The sequence below is a fragment of the Triturus cristatus genome, chromosome 8, assembly GCF_964204655.1.
Source record: "Triturus cristatus chromosome 8, aTriCri1.1, whole genome shotgun sequence".
NCBI lineage: Eukaryota > Metazoa > Chordata > Amphibia > Caudata > Salamandridae > Triturus > Triturus cristatus.
In genome coordinates, this window is record NC_140591.1 from 968,692,292 (window position 1) to 968,715,234 (window position 22,943).

General features: G+C 41.2%; 1 protein-coding gene across 5 annotated transcripts in view; it reads left to right on the forward strand.

The window, feature by feature from the left end:
- GPM6B (glycoprotein M6B) overlaps positions 1–22,943 on the forward strand; it is a 367,605-nt gene that overhangs the window by 341,848 nt on the left and 2,814 nt on the right. For 3 of the 5 annotated variants that reach the window (XM_085622488.1, XM_085622487.1, XM_085622490.1), the window contains 3 exons: positions 10,174–10,345; positions 14,318–14,391; positions 18,902–18,967. In XM_085622488.1, the coding sequence (XP_085478614.1) occupies positions 10,174–10,345; positions 14,318–14,391; positions 18,902–18,967 (312 nt within the window). Of the gene's footprint in view, positions 1–10,173; positions 10,346–14,317; positions 14,392–18,901; positions 18,968–22,314; positions 22,582–22,943 lie in introns of those variants that run through there. The other 2 variants (XM_085622489.1, XM_085622486.1) reach the window with 2 other exon arrangements.

Below are 22,943 nucleotides of genomic sequence, written 5' to 3' on the forward strand. Positions count from 1 at the left end.
ATTGAAAACAATGGAGCGCTCCGGGCTTATAATGGCTGGTATAAGCCCGGAGCACCAACATTCCAATGTGTCTTTGTTCACAGCTCTGGCTGTGAACAAAGACTTGAGGGAGCCGGAGGGGATTTCAATCCCCTCGCGCTCCCTGAAGGCTCTGTTTTGTTAGAACATTCTGCCCTCTAGTGGCAGAATGTTCTAATAGCCTTATAGCCCTTCGTAGCAGGGCTATACCGGCTTTTAAAGTCCCTCTGCTTTGTTAAAGTCCCTCGCCTTCGGCTCGGGCCTTTAACGCTGCAGCGGGCCTTTAACAGCCGGTATAGCCTACTACGGCGGGCTATAAGGCTATAGTAGAAAAGGTTATTTGCCTCTGATAACGAAATGTCTTGTGGATACTATATTTTCATGAACATTGGTCATCACCCTTCCTTCTTCCCTTGTGAGGTAGTGCTGGTGTTATCATCTGCAGCTATATGAAGAATCTTTGCGGTTATTGTCACTGCCAGTAATCTATCTCGATTGTCTCTTTACATGTTGGCTAGGTGCAGATATGTGAGGAACTGATGCCATCATGGCAGATTGGGCCATATATAATATAGCCCTGTGTAGTCACATCCTGGTAAGATAGAGCAGTGACTGGAGTTGCAAGACGCATATAGTGGCACCAGAGAGCTATTGCTGGGTAAAATTCCTTCCAGATCCAGTCAAGCACCTGCATGATATCCATAAGGGGTGGAATCTGTGAGAAGATGTATTATCCATCAGAAATATCTTTACTGAAGTTAAGTAACTTTCCCTTGTTATTTATGGCACCAGATCTTAAACTGCTATGAGTGTTTCACAGTGTTTTGGGTTGTTTTATTAAGGTGCTCTTGGTGAGTCAATGAGGTTAAATAATTTCAGAGATGTATTTTTTTTGGAATATTGCCACCGTGAGGGGTTTTTGGATCTTGCTCCAAGTTTGGGGGACATAGTGTCATGGGTGGAATACTTTGGGAAAAACATGTGGTGTCGGTTAGATCATAAAACTCCATCGCACTGATTTGGTTAACATGGGTCACATGTGTTTGAACATCCGGGTGAGATGCCAATGTATCATCATTGTAGATTGTTGACAAGAAGGTGAAACAATAAATTACGTCACAGAATATCATGAAATGTATTAACCTCAAGTCCTGCGAATGATGAACTTCAACCATGTATTACTCTACTTACTATAGAGGACATGAGGGTTGTTGGGCATGTGTTTACACATTTGCCTTGTCTGGTGGACAGTTTGGAGCTTACTTCCGTAATCTAGTACTGTTAAATTATCCCCCATAAAACCTCCCACAAATTGCACTCTGGAAAGTACCAAAATGCTGAAGCATGCTGGCAAGCTTGACACAGAGTTGTCATGATGCAATGCCAAAAAAACCCGCTGAGCACACAGGGATGAAGAGGATGTCCTGTACATTAAGAGTGGAGTAAGGATGGCGATTCATGCATCACTAGAAACTGTGTACAAAAATTGCTGTCACCAGATGAAAATAACGATGGTCAATCAGTTCTCCATGGTAGTGGGAAGGATTACAGTGGCAACGGCAACCACTTGGTCAATGGCGAGGCAGGGGTCAGGGCAGGCTGAGTGGTGAGGCAGCTGGCTGCAGCAAATGGACGCAGTCTCATAGTTGACAGGACCACCTGGTGATATGGTTTGGAGCCAAAGACCATATTATCTTTGATAAAGGGTAACATATCTGTTTTAAAATTATAATCAACGCCAATAGTTAACTGGCAGCAAACGTTGATCAATAGAGAAAAAAACAGCAAAATAGTCCATATAAACAGTTTAAATTGGATCCTGAACCTTTATTGGGTTCCCAAACTGTGGATTCACAAGTTTGATGGCAGTCATACTGTCCAGCTCTCCCCCAATCACAGATACTTGCAGTCAGACGCCGGAAGAGCTTGCAATTTGCAAAGCAGTAGCTAATGGCGAATAGGTTGAACCTAGGAATAATAGACACTAGATTGAGTGGAAGATGGGTCAGTGGCCTCCCAGCTACAGGGGTGTGCAGTGGATGTGATAGACAGTCCAGAAAAGTAGCAGCAGCTTGTGAGGAGTTCACCTCTGAGAAGAGTAACCAGGGAGCAGACCTTCACTCTCAGCATGCCATCAGAAGACTCTTTAAGCACTACCGTCTTAGGATGACTTACAGGACCACCCAGTCAGTTTTCTAATGTTGAATGGAAACTACATCCAGTGGATAATGTTGTTTCTCTTGGAGAAGGCCCCTCCGTGGACTGCCACTGTGAAGTCCAGAAGTAGTCTAACACTTCTCCAATTGCAATAATTATTACCAAGGCTAAAGGAACAAAGGTAGGGGCATATTATCAAGCACGTCATTTAAATTATCGCCGCTTTAGCAGCAGAAAACTGCTGCTAAAGCGGCGATAATGGGCTTGATAATATGCCGCAGAGAATTCCAATAGAAGCCCATGTTGACACCAGAACATGGGCTTCTATTGGAAATCTCTGCGGCATATTATCAAGCCCATTATCGCGGCTTTAGCGTCAGTTTTCTGCTGCTGAAGCGGCGATAATTTTAATGCCGTTTCTCAATAATATGCTCCTTCATTGGGTAGCCCCCCAGATGAGGAGTCTGACCTGCCAGACAGTGGAGTTCCAGCCTCCTGAAGAATTATTGGAGTTTAATGCAGCTCTCCCTTTATTCCTCCCAGGCATGGTATGGGACATACCAGCTAAAGATGGGAAGGAACCAAGAATTGGGTTCCTAGACATGGCCCGGGGTCACTGAGCAAACATTACTCTCACTCTGGAAGGAGGCCCTTTACCCTCCTTTCCCTATAAATTATGTGGTGACTTATGTGGTCTTGATGCAGGAGCTTTCTGGGGCGCTGGTAGTGATTGTCAGGTAGGCTTCGACCTATCCTGGTGGGTGCAGCTCACTGAATTGCTGCTTTCCAGCTCACCATCATACCCTGGTGTCAGGAGGTTGATTGATGGAACATCAGGAAGTTGGTGAAGCCTTTCAGTGTTGGATGGGCCACATGTGAGTCTTGGGCACAGAACGCCTCCTACTCCAGCCATCACAGCATGTGTAGCTCAGGCCCGGGATGTTTGGTGCACTAGGCGCCACTACTAGCAGAACCACAGAGAGGAAGCCAGCTCAATCCATCACCGAGAAGCTGCATGCCTGGACAGCCCTGTGCTGACCACGCAGCAAGGGTCACTCACAACAGCTGCACAGCGCCCATGATGACCGTGGATATTTCAAGAGGACTTGGTGTTCCCCCTGCACCCTTTGTAGTGGCAAAGCGAATGCAGATTCTGGGCAGGACTCCATCGAATGTAGCAAAGTACATTTAAAAATGAAAAAACAAACTGTGTTTATGGACAAACCAGGGTAAAGAATGGTTTATCAACGTTAATCGTTAAATGACCATAGTTTGACCATTCTTTGAGGACACTTTTAAACATAGCTCCTACTGTGTTGCGCTAGCAGAACAGGAAGCCCAGGTATTGACTGCAGCTGTGTTCTACCTCACAGAAATCCACACTTCCATGCTTCCCCTTAATGTTTTACTTGTTTTTTGTCCTTTTTATCATTCATCGTCAAGACCATCTTTAAATTCAGTAAGAAATCTCAATGGAATAGCCATTTCAAACGCGTGGGTGAGGGGTTGTTGGTTTCAAGTGCAGGGTAGGACTATTTCTTCAACATATGTCATGATGCGTCATACTGGAACAACGTATTACAATACATGTCCATTAGCTATTCCTGAGCTTGTAGCCAGATTTTAAATTGGGATAACACCCATCGTTAATGAGGATCACTTTTTTAAAAGTAACAAAATGTTTTTTTAAATAATGAATTGATTTGTGTTTAATGGGCATGTTATCGCAATGTGATATTAGTATGCTATAACTCTTCTGGCACTTAGTAAAGAAATATTTTGTGCTTTTCAAGTAAAAACTATTTGCATAGACATGTTCTTTACTTTAAATGATCAAATCTCACCGATTTCAATTTTACTAAGCAGCTTACTTAAATAGGCCTTGCATGACGCTATATTGCCAACAGGTGCTATTTTAAATTGTTACGGTTTACAATAAAATCTATATTTTTCTATTTTCATGAAGTAAAGTCTTAATTTTATTTAAGACATGGAGACGAGTATTATGCTTTCTTAACCTGCTTTATTTAAATAGCAGCAGTCAAGACTATGAGGCTTAGCAGCAAAAGCCAATGGTAACAGAACTGTAGTCCTACCGAATGACCAATCAGGGCACAAGACCTCCTATAATACCTATCTTGGCTGCAAAGTAGTCCTCTTTTCTTAAGCAAGAACTCATGTAGAAGTATGAAACGAAGGTAACATTAGAAAACAAGAGAAACTGCCACAACAAATGTGACTATGTTCTGAGTAAAGTCCAGAAATCTGGTACTTGAAGTGAAGATCCCCCAAAGAGGTTTGTCCATGGCAGTGAAGATGTCCTGGGAATGAGCAGGCCAGTTCATTGAGGTCGAAAGATGCAGGTTGAAACTTGTACAGATGTGCTTGTTGTAGAGAAGGGTACTGCAGGGTGGAATAAAACATTGTTAATACATATGTTGAAGTGGGATAATACTCGCCTCCATGTCTTTTTAATAAAATGAAGACATTCCTTTGTGAAACTAGGAAAATAAAAATGTTGTGGCAAGTTTCGGAGGCTCTTATTATGCTTGTTTAAAGCATATTTATCACCACCAAAACCAAAGAAGCATTATGAACAGGTTTAAAATAACATAGTGTAAAATGTGTTATAATTTGGCCAATCCGTTAATCTCAAAATGTCCTCTAAATGGGAACCCACCCAAAAGTCTTTGGATACCATGGACCCCCTGCATGAAAGAGCGCCAAAAATTGAGGTATAAATCCCAGCAAAGGACTCAACCCACCTAACCCAACAGGCAGGGGTAGGTTAAGAAACTGGTTTATTTGGATTTTTGAAGGAAATGTGGAATTTTCAAACAGTTACCCACGCTCAGTTGAGAATGATCAGGAAAGAAAGGGTAAAACACAGAAGTTCAATCTGTTTTTATGCGTTTCCTTATGTTAAAAACCACACCCAAAGAAGCAAAATGGCGAGAAGAAATGTCCGATGCTTTGACATCAGAAGACATTTTATAGAAATGAGGCATAACTACATCGTTAATTTCGTGGATAACATTGTAAGAGAGAGAGAATCATTTTCTAGCCAATTTATGAACATTAGTAATACCAAACTAACAATCCATAATTGACTGTTTTTTGGAAGAGGAGGATTATAAAATCTTACTCCATTTAATAGACAAAAAAACAGAGGATGTTCCCCCACTGGTTTTCCATTGTTCCGTGGATGGTTTGTGGAGATTGCAGATCTGTAGACGTTGACCGTATGGTAAGTCTTGTCTCCACTTGCTAAAGAGGCAAAGAAATTGACTATGAATGTGACATCTGGTGAAAAGAGATTAACAGATTTTCCCATGCACCAGCTTGCCCATATAGACCTGGCTGATCTGTAAGCTTTGGTAGATCTTGGAGCCCAGGACTAACAGATATTTTCTGCAGCTTCTGCCAAAATGCCTGGATTAAATTGGTCAGTCGCGCTACCTTCAATTGGGAAAGAAAAAGTGTTTGTTTAGAATGAGGTTGTCTGGTGCCGTTGGGATCTGAAAGGAAGTTGGGAAAAATTGGAGGTAATATCGGATAATCTATTTCAAGTTCCAGGAGGGGGAGGATAATATACCTGAGATTGGCAAAAGGGAACGACGAGGACTAGAACAGGTTCATGTTGTCTGACCTGGGCCAAGACTCTGTTGTTCATGAGCAAGTGAGGAATGGCATAATTGGTGTTCTGGGACCAATTCTGGAGAAACGCATCCATTGCCAAATCTAACGGGTCCGCTCTCCAGCTGAAAAACTGAGCAAGCTAATAATTGAGTCTGTATACAAAGACATCTATATGTAGGGGACCTCATTTGAGGTAAAGAAAGTGGAAAATTGAGGATTGCATTTTCCAGTCGCTGGAATCATGAAGATAACATGAATGCCACTCGGTGACTGTGTTGAGGGTGCCTGGAAGGTATTCAAACTGAGATCTTGTGATTGAGACAGAACTCCCAAAAGGTTTTCACTAGTACAGCAAGAGGTTTGGACCTTGTACAACTGAGATGATTGATATACCTTACAGCGGTAAGGTTGTCCATGCGTAGGAGAATGGAACACTTTACTTTGTTTTTTGCAAAACTTTGGATTGAAAAGGACCCTGCCAGCATCTCTAAACACAGGATGTGAAGTTTTGACTCTTGCACGGGCCTTGTGCCTCCAGTCGAGATCTGACCACATCGGGTGCCCCAGCCTGTCAGGCTTGCATCTCATTCTAAGACATGATTTGGGGCTGAGAGAAAGAATGTTCTGCCGCTCAAGGCATCTAAATGACCAATCCACTATTGAAGTCACGTGCGGGATTTGGGATCCAACTGTACTAGGTCAGAATAAGAAAGACCCTGTCAAATATGACATATTTTGAATCTCTGGAGAGCTTGATAATGAAGAGGACCTGGAGAAATGCCCTGAATCCACCAGGATAGAAGACCTACAATCCTAGCAAGACACCTGATGGATATGGACGATGTCTGCCGTGTGTGGGAAATTTTGGATTTTATCGCTTTGACCTTGTAGATGGGTAAATGAAGAGTTGCTGTTTCTGAATTGACTTTTACACCTAAGAACTCCATCTGTTTGGAGGGAGAGATAATTGATTTTTCTTTGTTAATGAGAAAAGCCTAAGTTCTGTAATAGAGAGCAGGTAATTTAAAGTTGAGATTGAAGAGTCGTTAGACTTTGATCCATTAAAAGAATATAGTCTAGGTAGATGTTTGAGTGGATACCCTGGGACCTGAAGAGGGCTACAACATGTTTCATGGTCTTTGTAAAGCACGAAGATGCTGAAGAAAGACCAAAGGGGAGAGAAGAAAATGTATACTTTTTCTTCTGCCATTGGAACTGTAGATAATTCTGGATAAGGGATGAATTGGAATAGTTAAATTTGTGTCCTGTAAACCTAGATAGACAATCCAGTTGATTTGCAAGATAGAATCTCTGAGATAGATAATGGTTTCCATCTCGAAATGATGGTACACTACAAATTGATTTAACTCCCTGAAGTTTATTACAGGTTTAATTTTTTTGTTCTTTTCGACTAGAAAAAAGCAACTTAGGAATCCCTTTGGATGAAGGGAAGCCTCTTGAATTTTTGTAAGGATTTGGAGTTAGGATCTGAATAGACCTGGAATAAAGTTCTATGGAATAGCCTTGAACAGTGTTTAATACCCAGGAATCTACTGTGATCAACTGCCGTTTGTGAAGGAAGAACTTTAAACGACCCCCAACTGAAAGAGGAGCAGAAGGAATACCTACCTGGCGAGGTTGTTCCTCGTATGCTCCTTTGACCTCTGTTCCGGAATTCTCTATTTCTTTGGGGATAGAATTGGGGTTTGACTTCTTGGTTACGGTAGTAATTGAAGCCAACTGAAGTTTGGATTTCTGTAAGCTCAGCCGGCAAAACAGCATCTGCCTCTGCCTGCCCTGATAAAAACCCCGTTGGGTGAAAACTTTGTGTCGAGACTGTTGAGTTTTATCTGGTGTATCAAACGTGGTAATGTATTTGCTCAACTCCTTGATGAATGAATTTCCAGGGTATAGGGTTGGCTAATTGTGTATCAAGTTTCAAAAGGAGACCATTCCCTCTTTCATGTGTGATGGCTGAATTAGCGTTTCCAAAGAGGCTCTTTGAATCCACATGGATAACTCCTCTCCATCAGTTGAAGTATTGTCTAACATGCTGCTTTTGCCAAATCCAAGATGCGGAGTAAAGGACTGACCTCGTCCAACACTTTGTCGTGGCATGTTGACCAAGCCTTATCCACACCCTTTTTGGGGTTCTTCCCAAATTTGGAGAAGAAGGTTAACATATTTGGATCTATAGGAGGCGTTGAGATGATGTTAAACTGTAAAGAGGGCCTGAGGCATTCAGATTTAAATTTGACTCTAGTTTGTTTATCCGAAGGGTAAACGTAATCTACTACAAATATATTCTCCCTAATGTTCTGAGGAAAACCATTCAGTGGAGTTAGGGTGGTGAATGAATTTCGGATCAAACATGAGCAGACTGACAGAATCCAACAGAATCTTATATTTAAAAGTGTCAACTTGGGGAGATAACACCTTCTTTTTCTTTTGTTTGGGACGCAGCTAAAAACTCACTCATCACCCTTATCATTATCGTCATCAGTATCAGGATAATAGGTATCTTCATCTGTATCCTGAATATCTGACATCGCAATCTTGGTGTTAATGTCTTTAGTATTATGTGTCCCCTCCTTAGAAGGAGACCGGGAGGAACATCATCCTTTCGCTTGTGTGAGGGAACTTCACTGACCAATATAGCACTTTTGGTTTTACTGCAAGGCCTTTATTTCCCATTGGAAGAAGAATCCTTAACAACTTTAGATAATTTGACATTAATTTATGTTTCTGCTTTACCCTGCAGGCTGGCCCAACACATTTTTAGACCTAATATTAATTAATGCAGTCTAAGTATTTTTTGTTATTTTAGTGATAAAAGAATCAACTGCCTGTTGTATCGATGACTGGATAAAGTCATCTATATTCTGGGGAAATTCCTCTTCTTAGCTGTCATCTTGTGCATAAAATGCCGAAGAATCATCTGGTTCCTTTGTAAGAAAGAAACGCTAATAATAATTGCCAGTAAAAATATCCTCGAACCGGGATTCAATGTGGAGAAAGGGTAAATAATATAGAAAAGAGAAAAAAGTTCTCCTAGAAGGGTGGGGCCTTGGCCAGGGGAGATGTGGAGCTGGGAATGGCAGAGTGCAAAGACTCACCCCACCCTCCCCGGGGTGTCGCCAAAAGCTCCGAGGCCAGTAGGCCAAACAGAGCGCTGAACGAAGCTGAGGAAAAGGTCCTGAAGAAACTAAGAAGGAGGCACAACAGCAAAAATTGTGGGCCAGAGGAAGCACAAAAGGGTTAGTGTGCCACAAAAGGAACGGTTGGACCAAACCAACCTAAGGTCGCAGGTGCGTTCCCCAATGCGCACTCATGTGCGGAAAATCACTAAAAAAGAAGCCACGAAATATCTTGAAATAAATACAACCACTAAAGCATTAAACCATAACTATGTAAATACCCAATAGATATTATAAGTGAAGCGAAGTATATATACTTATCGTGACTGCGAGCGGCAAAAAGAGAGGACTGGTCACATTCAAGATAGGTATTATAGGTGGTTTTGAGCTCTGATTGATCATTCAATTGAACGACAGTTCTGTTCCCATTGGATTTTGTTGCTAAGCCTCATGGGACAAGTAGATTTTTCCATAGTCTAGACTCCTGCTATTTAAATATAGCAAGTTAAGAAAGCATAAGCATAATAACATTCTCTATGGCTTGCCATAAAATCTAAACCCAATTATGCAACCCAAGGCGCGCTGCGAATATGGAAAGGCTGGTTGCCTTCTAGTCACATGCTACATTTCTCAGATTCTTCTTGCTTTAATGGATTGTTTCCACTGATTGAAATGTCAATTTGAGGGATATATTGAGCGGGCACTTCAGATTCTTCTTATAGTATTTGTTGCAGTGATTTAAAACTGAAGAGTCCAGTCCATACGATCCACTTTGAAGGTATGCAAACAACGCTACCGTAAATTGGTAAAGATTGATGATGCACTTAAACAGCACATGCATCTTTAGATGCTGAGGACCGAGCCTGTGTGTTGAGCCCATTTCACTGATGCTCATTACCGACTGGGTTCTGATGGAGACCTGGAGTGAGCACGCATCTTGCTATGGTGACTGCTTCACTCCGCCTGTTGCAAGGGGTTTGTGCATTGTTAATTCGCTGCCTGGGTTTGTTCATTTGCAGAGTAAATAGAGTTGTTTTCACAAAACTGGAAGGCAGAAGTTCTTCCATTGAATAGGTCAAGGATTTTAGAAATATGCACCTATGTTCCTAGACTGTAAACGCAATATACCATTTGGGGGAGACGTCCTTTCATGTATTTGCAAAATAAAGGGATGCCCATAAACCATGAATGTGAACTCTTTTTTTTGTCTTTCTTTCCTCAGTTTGTTTTCCTTACCTACGTGCTCGGAGTGGCCTGGCTTGGAGTCTTTGGCTTCTCTGCTGTGCCTGTCTTCATGTTTTACAACATGTGGTCATCTTGTGAGGTCATCAGATCTTTGCAGACAAATGTCACGACTTCAGCAGACCAGATCTGTGTCGACATCCGACAATATGGTACGTAGGCCTTTCATCTGGCTTTGAAATTTTACAATATATTTTTCCTACTGTATTGTGTGTTGGTGTCCTAACTGACAAAATCCCCAGTAAATTACTCTGCTGTGTCATTGAGAATTCAGGGCTTGTGGACAGTTTGGGTTTTGAGAGCTTTTAATACCAGTTTATAAAGTACATATTTAGGCAGGGCTGCCTATTAACAAAGTAGCTCTCCCGTAACATTGTTCTACATGTTTCACAGCAAACCTGGTTAGAGTGAACACATGCAGTGCTTTCACGTCCCTTTTAACGTAAAACTTTGATTATTACGTGCGCTGTAAATTGAATTCTCTAAAATACAACACAGACATAAAACATGTAACAGATAATTGTAGTTTATGTGTATTGAGTAACAATTGTAGTCTTGTGTATTGCACCGGCACTAAATGCATGCAGCAGTAGTAAAACTTACTGTCATTGTCATTGTCTTCTGCCAACATATCGCGCTGTTGCGAAGTAGATATCATTGTGCACAGCTTCGACTTCACTGCAGTCAATGGCATCTTCCCGTTGTAACATTCTAGGATGCACCACAGTACTTACTATCTCTAGGGCTGCTTTCCTTGCGTCATTACCTCCCCATGTCTCTGGAGTCGAGGACAGCCTGGTCCCTGTACTGCAAGAGTCGGACTGAGACTCGTGAGCTACTCGTTGGAGAAGCCTGGTTAATCCGTGACTTGTGTAAATATAGTATGACATGGGAATCATAGCTGAGTACAGTATAATTTCTCGGAATGTGAAATGTGTCAGTGGTGTGAAAGATCGCAGTCATATTTGAAATGGAGGGAAGTAAGGTCACACTCAGAAGTCTTACCTAGTGGATGGTGAGCATGGAAATTGACTGACCAGGTCTGGTACTTCTCTTTGACATCATTGGCTAAAGGTGAGAGACATAGCTACTCTCTGAAGACTTCAATGTTACCATTGACTGCACGGGTAACACCAAAATTATGGGGTTTGAAGAGATTGGTTCTTCACAAGTTTGACTATGGAAATGTAAATTGAAACACTCTGAACGAGAACTGTTTCAGAGCGAATTGTCTAGATACCCCTGGTGAACAAGAGAAAGCTTTTATTTGATTCACTAGATCAACTGGGTAGGAATTAGTATCATTTTTAGTGAAACTGCATAACAACTTTGGCAACACTGCTAAAACTCTTGTTTAGTAAATAAGCAAAAATTGAAAGGAGGGCAATCAAGGCATTTGATGATAGTGTGAATTTTATTTTAGATCAATTCAGGATTAATTGTAAATTTGAGGACTTTTGCAATTGTATTCACAACGGTTGTGTGTGTGGACGTCTAGCAGGTAGAGGAGTTAGTGGAGGAAGCAGGGCTTTCTGTATACTCGGTTGTAAGACTGAATAAGCCATTAGAAGTATCAGATCTTATGTAGGCTGTACAGTTATCTGGTCCTGGCAAGGCACGCTGAGTGGATAAGCAGCCAGTCTAATTTTACAACGTGTGTATTGAGTTTCTAACCCAAGACTACTTCCAGTGTATGCACAAATCTTCTAGGGTTGTATGATCTCTGAATCATTTGGGAGATTGCCATAGTTCTACTGCCAAATGGAAAGAACCATTTATTGAAATGTAGCTCTTACTATCTGCTTTCCTGGAACCAAGTGGATAATAAGATATTAAGTACAATTTTAGACTATTGAACATGATAAACGTTCTAGATAATAACACAAATTTGAATAGTAGGAAATTGCCTTTTTCTTAAGGAAAGTCCTAAAGCAGACCAATCCACCATACAGACTTGAGGCCCTTATCGCATTTGAGAGTGTGGATTATGGCATTTCAATCATGCAGTCCTGAAGAGTAATTCATTGCAAGGGTATAATTAATTTATGCCAAAGTGAAAGCATGAGGTGAGCAATGATGTTTGGCAAGTTTCCTAATGTCTATGGGCACTAGGCAGAGCTCTCCTTTGTCCTCAATCCTATGTCCCCTTTCACTTTAGCCTTAACTTTGAATCTTTTACTATTAAGGTATACAATCGGGCAAAATTTGGGAGGAGATTGTCAAAAAAAGCACATGGCTGTTGTGTGCAGATGACACTCTGTTGTGTATTTGTGATGCCAGATTAACATTCACCCAAATGTTACACTTGGTTAAATAGCTTGTGTTGCACCATGTTTGCAACTTAATCAGTGAAAATAAATTCTCTCTCCCTTTGTAGAGACTGGGGCATCTGCCTTGCTTGTGCATCCATAGATAGTATCTGATGGGCCCGTAGGGTACCCGGCATTGGAGTTAGTCCATACACAACAGAGGAATGTTTTGAAATGGAATATCCACTAGTTCGAATGATGGAGAAAACAATTAGTTACTGGGTGAGATGTACTACCTTGTCTATGGGTTGGATAACCTTGACCAAAATGATCTGCAGTGTAAGCTTGTGCCGGTCCAGACAATCATCTTTCAAAAGGTTCAGTTACCAAAGACTTGATTATTGTGGGCCTGTGGCATAGGCAACTTTAAATATGTCAAAAAGATAAAGGGTCCTGTACTGTCAGATTCTGAAACTTGTTACACAGTGGTGCATATACAGTATTCTTTATTTTGGCTTGGTGGGTGGCCTCATGACCATATTTCCACATAAGCTGAGACACTAATATCTCCAACTGCTGTGTGTGTCATATCAGTGTTTGTCAGTGTGATTGGCTCAACCATTGCCTAAATAAGCTCAGGTGTGCAGATGTTAGGAGTTATACTTCCTCGTAATCTCACATTGATGACTCCTGTTTTTTTTTTTAATGGTTGCGGTCAGCACGGCATTCACCAGTGGTCTTCAGATAAATCTATGACGAGGGCTGCATTCCAGGATTTGAAGAAATCTAAGAGATTAGTGGACTAGAAACAATTGTGACTTGTACTGGTATTGCAGAAAGGTGTAGGAGATTGTGGCAGGCATTGTGTGGTGAATCTCGAGTGCTGTCTCTTAATGTGAACTAGTGGGCATTGGTAGATGGTGGGAGAGCTAGATCAGGGCCTGTGCTGATATACAAAAATTAAAAAAATCCATATTGTAGTGGGATCATTAGTTTATTCGTTTTTTGTTTTTAAATAGCAACTGGAGTTTGTTTTTAAAATCAAAAAACTGTAGTGCACGGCCTCCCGAAAGACAGCAGGTGCCCACCTAATTTGCTGTGCTTTCAAAAGAACTGCAGTGATGGTGGGTGCGCTGAAGGCACAGAGATCACCGCTAGGCTAGCGGTGATCTCTAGATGTGGCGGACATAACGTCCTATACCACTCTGATGGACTGCATTACGCCTGCCACTATTTAAATGAGGCCCTTAATGTTTAATTGATTGTTCTTGTTTTGTATTTTACTTTATTCTTGTACAGAATGTAAAGAGGGATTTATCTCTTGTGCCATGTTGTCCTTTGAACTAATTTGTACAGTGGCTTAAAGATGGACTCGCACTGGTGATGTTTGGAATGGTTGATTATTGTAGTAAAACAATTTATTTCTCATAAGAAAAAAAGATCTAGGATGTAGAATATGGTACCTAAATACTGGAAAGGTAACACAGGATAGGGAGATGGAAGATCTAGGGCAAGAATTAGTCAGTTTGTTTCATGTTTTGTACCTGGCTGGTGCTCACACGCGCTGTTTAACATTCCGCGCGCAGGATGGAGTTGCTGTTGTGCACATTGTGGCACGTGGGAGAGCGGGAGATCGAACCGTCTGTCGGTTGGCAGAGCGGAGCTCCGCGAGGATATGAAGCACGCGCTCCAGGAGGCGCCTTGTTTTGCAGGGCCTCCTGTCAGTGCACGAAGCAGCAGCACCGACGCATGTGTGGGTGCAGGCCGAGGGAACACAGATGGCGGGTGGGAGGAGGCGCTGAAAAACTGAAGCGGAATCAAAGACGCTGCTGCGTGTGATCACCAGCTCACCGCTTTGTTCTCTTTCCACTGCAGGCATCATCCCGTGGAACGCCATCCCCGGCAGGGCGTGCGGCGCGGCTCTGGAGAACATCTGCAACACCAACGAGGTACCCGGGTTCAAAACATGTGGCGCAGTGCTTTGAGTGTCTGTGTAAAAGTGAAGAAAATACATGCACTCTGAATCAGTTTCAACTATGAAAGTGAACAACACAACACACACAAGTCTGCCGAGCAATGGGCATGCTTATTGACCGAGAAATCCCTTAACAAGACCAGGCTTTGAATGATGCTACAATAGGTATCAAAATGTAAGCAGACAGGTTCAAACAAAGTAACATTCTGGAGTGCATGTTGTTGGAGATTGTTAGAGATGCAGGGTTCGGAAAAGACAACTGTGTGTGTTTTTCCTACACTTTTTTCTATGCACAGTGATTTGGTGCAACCTTCCGGCCTCACCCCTCAAGCTATCACTTCTTAACCGCTGACACAGGCCCCTAACAAAGAAGCATTATTATTATTCTCTTTACTGACTACGCACGTCCACAGATTGAATCAAACAGAGTGGTGGAAACCTCAGGAAAGACATCCCGAACTACTGAGGAGCACTTTGATGCTATACAAATGGCCGAAACCCTGCCCAAAACACACACAATGATTTGAAGCTACAGAAGCTCTGTGTATTTTTACTTGCACCGCCACCCGCTACTTACCTTTTCTATTCTCTCACAAATGAACCACAATTGCCGCGACCCTCAATATACTCAGTGGCGGCTCCTCCACTGAGGCAGAGGAGCGTCGTCCTACTATTTTTTTGCAGTGAAAAACAGAAAATTAAAAGATAATTTGTGTTATTATAATGTTATTTTCTCCTACTTCCGTCCACAGCTTTGCGTGAGGGGGCAGGGGAGGAGTGGAAGCACCCTCCTCAAGTGCGCAGTGACTGCTTGGACGGCCCTCTCAGGCCGTCCAAAACAGTCTTGTGCACTTCGCATGTTCTCCATGGAGGCTGCATCGCAGCCTACGTGGAGAACATGCCCAGGCCTCCAGTCATGTCTGAGCGCTGAAACATGGTACTCAGACCAGTCACAGTGCTGCTAAGGCAGTGTTGTGATTGACTGACTGGGAGCCTGGGTGTGCTGCCTGTGGCCGAGCGAGAGAGGACTTCCGAGGAGAGACGCGGCGAGGTACATTTTTTATTTTTTATAGCCGCTCCCCCCGCGTCCTCCACCACCCCCCCTCCCGCGTCCTCATTCCCTACCTCACACCTCACACCTCCCCTGCCCCCACCCTGCTACCTTCGATCTGTGCCGGCCACTGCTGAATATACTGCTGTCCTCCTGCGCCTGAACAAAATATGTTCTCCTTTGCACCATAAATGCCTGCTGAAGCAGTGTAAGGGATAAGGTGTGCCTGCTACAGATGTACAGCTCGAACAGGAAGCCAGCATTGAATACCTGGCATGGGGCTAAAGGAAATAATGGGGTCAAGGAGACAAAAGTGGGACCAGATATATAGTACACACCCACCACATTCTCCGTTTAAGTTGAAGAGTTAAAATTCTGATATAGTAATATATATATATAGTGTTTCATGCTAAGAAATCGGGCCAGCAGAGGAATCAGTGCGGGCACCATACCAGTGATGCTTTTTGGGCTTCAAGACGAATTTGACCAGCAGCCTGCAAATTGCTCAATGAAGAACAGGGACGTTAACGCATATATTTAGATGCAACATTCCAGAACCAAAATTGGAATCTGGTGTAGTGGAGGGACACATCCAAGTTCTTCACAAAGTATTGTGCACATCATGTCATATAAAAAACAGGCAAACGTAGCTTAGAAAGCGAGGCCTCAATAAAGGGATGGAAGTTGGCATGAACAGGTGGCCGAATGAATAACTGGCATAGATAGATTTGCAAGGTAAGGGAGGAGAAAGTAAAGTAATGAGCCTGGTGAAAATACACCCAATTTGAAAAATAACACCCAATACTAATGAAAAAGGGTATTGCCGTCATCAGATGAATAAGAGTTAAGCAGAATGATGAACAACCCAAATGAATCGGGTCCTCGTTGTTAGTATTGTCCAAAAGAATATAAGGATAAAAAACATTAAATCTCTCCAATGAGGCCCAATCCAGGGATACTTGAAATCCGGGATTCTGCACCAGAAATGGCCAATTAAAAGTGTTCTTGCAGATTTGGTGGTCTCATCACTTTGTGTCTTTCTTCCAGATCATAACATCACATTCCAGTTTCTTTTTCTGTTCATATTTACACCCATTACTCTAAAAAATTAAAATCCTCCCTTTTCCCAAGTTGGGGGGAAGAGGGAAAACACGAGACCGTGGACGTACACTTTACCCTTCTTTTAAATCAACTTCCATCAATTTCATGCTGCTACGTAAGTATATAGACTCCATCGGTGGGGGATTAGACCATCTGCTGCTTGCTGGCAACATTCTAATCACCCATCACTAGCCTGCTCCTTACTAGCCAACCTTAAACAACACTTGGTGTAAATGCTGAAATCAGGCATGCTTTTGTCCCAACCCTGATCAAGCTTAATTCAAGAATCCTGAAGATGACCAGGATTCCAGCTACAGTACAAAGTCCAGTTATTTTTATCCCTCCCCTGACCACGCCCTCCATGCCCCTAGCCAGGAAGACTCTATGAGGGAACTCCTGTGAGTCAGTTCCAGTGAGACAGGACCACAGGTGGTGAAAAGCCAATGTTTTGATTATCTCATAAAAAATCTTTAAGCTACTCTGAGAAACAACCAAAATGAAAACATAATGGGCCTCATGTAGGTAAATTACATTTACCACTTCATAAATACCGAATCCTACCGATTCGGTATTTATGAAGTGGTAAATGCAATGTAGGTAAAAAGTATTACCGAATCGGAAAAATTCGGTAATTACCGAATCGGTATTTACCGATTGGGTAATGAGGCATACCTTCCCATTGATTCCTCAATGGGAAGGTATGCCTCATTACCGAATCGGTAAATACCGATTCGGTAATTGGGGGAGCACAAGCAAGGGTGGCAGGGTGTCACATTGACACCCTGTTGCACCCCTGATTCCTGCATGTGTGCACATGTGGCACACATACATGCCCTGAGGGCATGTATGTCTGCCACATTGCACACTTAAACGTGCACAAAAATGCTTTTTTTCACCTATTCGTCATTTACCACCAACCTTTAGTTGGTGGTAAATAACGAATCCCCACACCCACGACACACTCCCCCTACATCTCATTTCATGATTCGGTATTTTTACCGATTCGGTAAATACCGATTCATGAAATGAGCCCCCTACATCTCAAAAGCCCAAATACCGGTCGGTAACGGTATATTTACCGAAAATCGTCCGTTACCGACCGGTATTGGGCTTCCTACATGAGGCCCAATGTGTCTAAACCTCCACATTTAATAGGATTCTCCCATATGCTATCTTAACTTAGCCTTTATTAGTACGAGGCGAGAACAGGTGTTCCTTATTATATGGTTTGCTCTCCTGTCTGAATGGTGTTCTTGGGGTGTTTTCTATATTTTAATCAGTGGTAGTGACCAGTATGATCAATAAGAGCTATATTTGCCTACACTTGATAGGAGTCTAAACATAAAAGCAGACTTTTTTTCCCCTCATGATTGCTCTGGACATAAATAATTTCCGATTATTCTGGACACAATTTCAGTTTCACTGTAAACTTTCTAAAATTCTCTCTAAAATCTTTGGTGCAGTCCAGTGTATGGGCAATGTCCTGGATACCTACTAGAAACCACAGGAATGAATGAATGAAAGAAAAAATGTTATTGTTCAGTTATTAAAAAAATTACAATTAAAACACCTTTGTACAATTCTTCTTACATTTCATGCATAATCAATTCCATTTCCTTCTATAAAAGTCCACGTTATTAAAAAGTATTTTTCATCAATTCATAAAAACCAAAAATATATAAAACAATCCTCATTGTCCACAGGCTGCCTTTCTTGCCCCAGATAGTGTTCCATCTATCAAAGACACTATTGTTCACATTCAGAGTTGGTTGGTAATGGGAAAACCCTCGGATTCCAGGAAAATTTGTAAAATCTGCAGGAATAACACTGCATGGTGGCATAGTGATTTCTCTGACATCGGGACAGTATGACAAAGGACATTCCACAGATGGACTCTCATTCTGATTCATCACTTCTCCAGAAATCACAGGATTTTAATCACTAAGAATTTGGTTGCAGGCCCAATGTTTGTTGCATGTCTGCCAACATATTAAAAAGGACCAAGGTGCTGTTGGTCTACAAACCTAACTCCTACGTCTCCAACACCTTTTAATTTTTCCTAAGACAGCTTGTCATGCTGTTCATAACTTTTACAACTTCTAGGAATAGACTTCAGCACTTTTCTGTCCTCATTAGGTCACTTGCCTCTGCATCTTTAGCACGTTTTTACACTCCCACATGGTTCTGTGACATTTTGTGAATATTTGTCTGCCCCTTCTCCCAAAAATGCCTATGAAATATATTTTGTATATAGTTACATTCTTTATTTTTGTTTTCTTTATGAACCCGTACTATTATGAAATACTTATGTTCATTTGTATTTCTTATCTAGTTTTATATGTCTTATCACCTGTTCATCGTGGCCTGTGCTGGAGCTGGTGCCACCGTCATTGCACTGGTGAGTATCACTTCTTCAAGTACAAACCCAAATGAAAGTAATTTTCTGCTCCTATAGGTGAACAGAAAATTGTCACATTTTACAATTTAATTTTCTGGAAAGAACTCCATTTATTAATGTTTTTCTGAACACAAAAGAAAGTAAGTGGGAACTTTTGTGCAACATTGCTATTTATTTCCATGCGTCTCAAAACCAGATCAGTCGCAGAACCTTACAACCAGAGACATGTTTGTAAAGTTGATGTCTTCACAGTTGATTGCTGTTATTGGTGTTCATGCATGCAAAAAACAGTGCTGTTCAATGTCCTTCCTGTGTCACTGCATGAGTCTGTCTTTGGTTAATTGGATTTGGTTCTTCTATTATTATTTAGTTGCAAATTTAATATAAAGATGTTAAGGGGTGCTTGATTAAGCACCAAAGGAACTTGTTGTGCTCTTTGTAAATGGTTAAAGCTGCTTTTGGAGTTTTTAAATCAACTAGAAACTTGACAGATAGCATAGATTATCTCTGGGTCCTGTTTAGTTTTTGCAAGCTGTGGGCTTCAATCCCATTCTTTTCTTCTAGATATTTCACATGTACTAGGTCTTTCTAGGGTTCATATTCATTTGCAGGCTTCCCTATAATGCAATCAGTGACCTCGACAAGAGAAATTATTTTGACATACGTCACACTAGCATCTGCCATTCCTAAATTCCCTTTCCTAAGGTCAGTTAGCTACAGAGGCAGGGTGTAATTGGATCCGCCACTCCTTTGCTATGAAATAGCACCTCTCTCCTGAGGTTGGTGGTCCCCTGGGAAGGTGTAGGGTACAATAATGATACAACAGGTTTTGACTTGTATACACAGTTCCACAATGTCCCTCATTTAATCCCCTTTATTATAGGTCTGGGGATCTCCAATCAATAAATTCTCTCTTTGCTGTTGCTCCCTTAACAGAGAATCATCCGGACTCAGTCCCCGATGAGTGTACCCCGCTCACCACACAAACCATTCCCTTTTGTGGGCCATGCTCAATGTGCCTGCAGGCTTTTCATAACATCAGTTACTCCATTATTTTTCTTCCTCACATATATTAAAAGACTGATAAGTACGTCTGGGTGAAATGTACGTTTTTTTGCCATCTGAAATATGTGTATTTTTGGGTGAAAATTACTGTATTATGTGAAATTCACTTGGGTGACCCTCTCCTTGAAAGTTGTAAGCAATGTATGCCCTTGTATATCATGCAGATCTCACATGAGACACCTGCTCAGTGTACTTTCCTGGCGAATTTAGTTTATGAATAGTATGATATTGATATCTATAAGAGATATACAATCACCACACAACACAATTTGAAACCAATTAAGAAAGAACAGAAAGATAAAAAAAACTTTGAAAATGCTGTATGTAACATTAGCAGCAGTATGCAGAACAAGGACATAGCTTACAGTTTCTAAAGTAACAAGGACCACAAGCTGGTGAAGCATATGTCCACTTTCACAGTTATCAGGAGACATTTTCTACTCCATAAAGCGTAAGCAAGAGAAAAATAAATTGAGCAGAATAAATGAAACCCAATAATCTGGATTTATGTGGGATTGTGGTGAGGGAATTTCACCCAGGCATACTGCTAAGACACTTCTGTAACTAGACTGTCAGTTGTTGCAATGCACAGAATTTGTCATCATTTAGAGAACATTGCAAGCTCATCTCCTAAATGCGTACACCAGGTGTCTCCAACCAGTGGATCATGATCTACCAGTAGGTCTCAGACACCTTCAGAGTAGCTCACTGCCTTGAGTTCATTTTTAAATAAGCAGCAGGGTTACATTTTCCTTTTAAAGTTGAGGAAAGGCTGTGTTTATTTTACATTATTATAATGAAGCTGCAGATAGCAAGTCCTGATAATGAGCATTGCTCAGTCAGATTTATGACCCAGGCTGGGTCATGGAGGTGAAGAACTGAAGCACCAAGAACTCTTAAACAAAAGTTCATGTCAACTCAATTTTGGAGCGTGAGAACAAAATGTTTCTGAATGCTTTTAAATGGCAGAAAATTAAAATGAAAAGTGACCTTAATTATTAAGTTAGCTCTTCATTTAAATTTTGTATTGTGTTGTATTTACAAGTGTTGTATTTACAAACATCAGGCCTCTTGCTCCCAGTGGCCATATGTATAACTGAAAAATACAGTAATTCTTTTTAAGTGGGAGAAATTTAAAGTGCAGAACAATGTTCCATACTTGGAACATTTTGCAGGACATTTTTCTGCACTTTAAAGTTCTCGAATTTAAAATCTAATGGTTGTATGTTTGTTATATATGTAACGGTGCTACATATGGGAAAAGGTATGTCCTGTGCCACAAGTACATACAACACAGGCTCTCAGTCACCGAGCACATATATCCAATTCATACGCACACATGTTAATACATCCCCAAGCACCACACTCACTGACACATGGCTGCCCTGTCATAGTGCCCCTCGCCAAAGTATTTTTCTCAAACCATAGTATTAGCCTTAAAGTCAATGAAGCTGGGCGTGGGGGGTGTCTGGTAACAATGCACAAGTTGTTTAACCTTCAGTAGCTCACAGTGAATTTTGCTGATCAGAAGTAGCTCTAACTATACAAATGGTTGAAGACCCCTGGTGTACACCATTATTTTGCAAATAAAATTTCTGAACTTGCTGTTACATTTAATTGGCATAATAAACCATGGCTAGGATTTGTCTATTTTCAGTCCTGCTGTTTTACTGTATTATGTGCAGTGAGAGATAATGTGAGCATATTTTGAGATAAAATAATGTGTTGTAAAAATGATGCCTGAACCTCTTTCGTACTGGGCCTTCTGGCTTAGTTACATTTTACCTCTGCCTATTGCTTCTTTTCAAAGGCTTAAATGGTAGTGATCCCTTACAAGGGCACAACAACATTTGCTATCCGTAGGCAAATTCTGCCACATATGGTCAATCCCAGACTCTCAGTATCCCACAACATGAGAACATCTCAGGAGTGTATGCTAGTGAAGTAATGATAAAGTAATAACTCAATGTTCCGGTTCTGTCGGATACTTTCTATTTGTACACAACATAGTAAGCACAGTTTCAAAAACCTCAAATGCCCATAACTGGCGATATTCAGAGTCTTAAAGTAGTTGCTTCTTGAAAACAAATTAAACAGTTTAAAGTTGTATCAATTGACATGAGCCTGTATTAGGTTTGTCACTGAATTAAGTCTCATGTCTTTCTTTAAAGAACTCCACAACCCATGCTTTTTAAAAAATGTATCTGACAGTACTCCAGGGATGGTTCAGCCTTTAGCTCATTGTTTCTTACTTGCCTTTGTATTTTGTTCTCTTCCACCAGCTGATCTACATGATGGCTACCACATATAACTATGCGGTTTTGAAGTTTAAGAGTCGGGAAGATTGCTGCACTAAATTCTAAATTGTTTTCTCCCAACAAAGAGCTTTAATGTTTGCATTCTGTGTAGCTTGAACTACCACTCACACCCTGGACTAAAACACTTACTAGCTTTGAGATTTTTGTCTTTATATTTGCTCATAATTTGTAAATAGTTTTGTTGAGCCTCCTTTGGCATATTAGTGTAATAAAATGACATTTTTCTATGTGAACCATGACGTGCAAGAGGTCTGGCTATTTCTCGCTGCAGTGAGAATTCAGTTACTATACCAATAATGTTGATGAGTTGTGGTAAAAAACAAATTGCATTTTTGTGTGCAATTTTTTTGTTTGGCTGTTTATTACAAAAACATTTTTTCCCATCCACTGATATTGTGGTAGTTGATATCTTATTTTAGTTTTTGAAGGGAGATCGTGAGATAAATAATTCCAGGTATTCTGGGAAATTAACTGTATCTGCACATTCTGGCAGCGTGATATTTTGAAGTACCATCCAATGGTCTGTAAACATTTATTATTAAATGGGTCTGAACTCTATGCCCTTGTTACAGCTTCAGCTGTAGTTATATTGT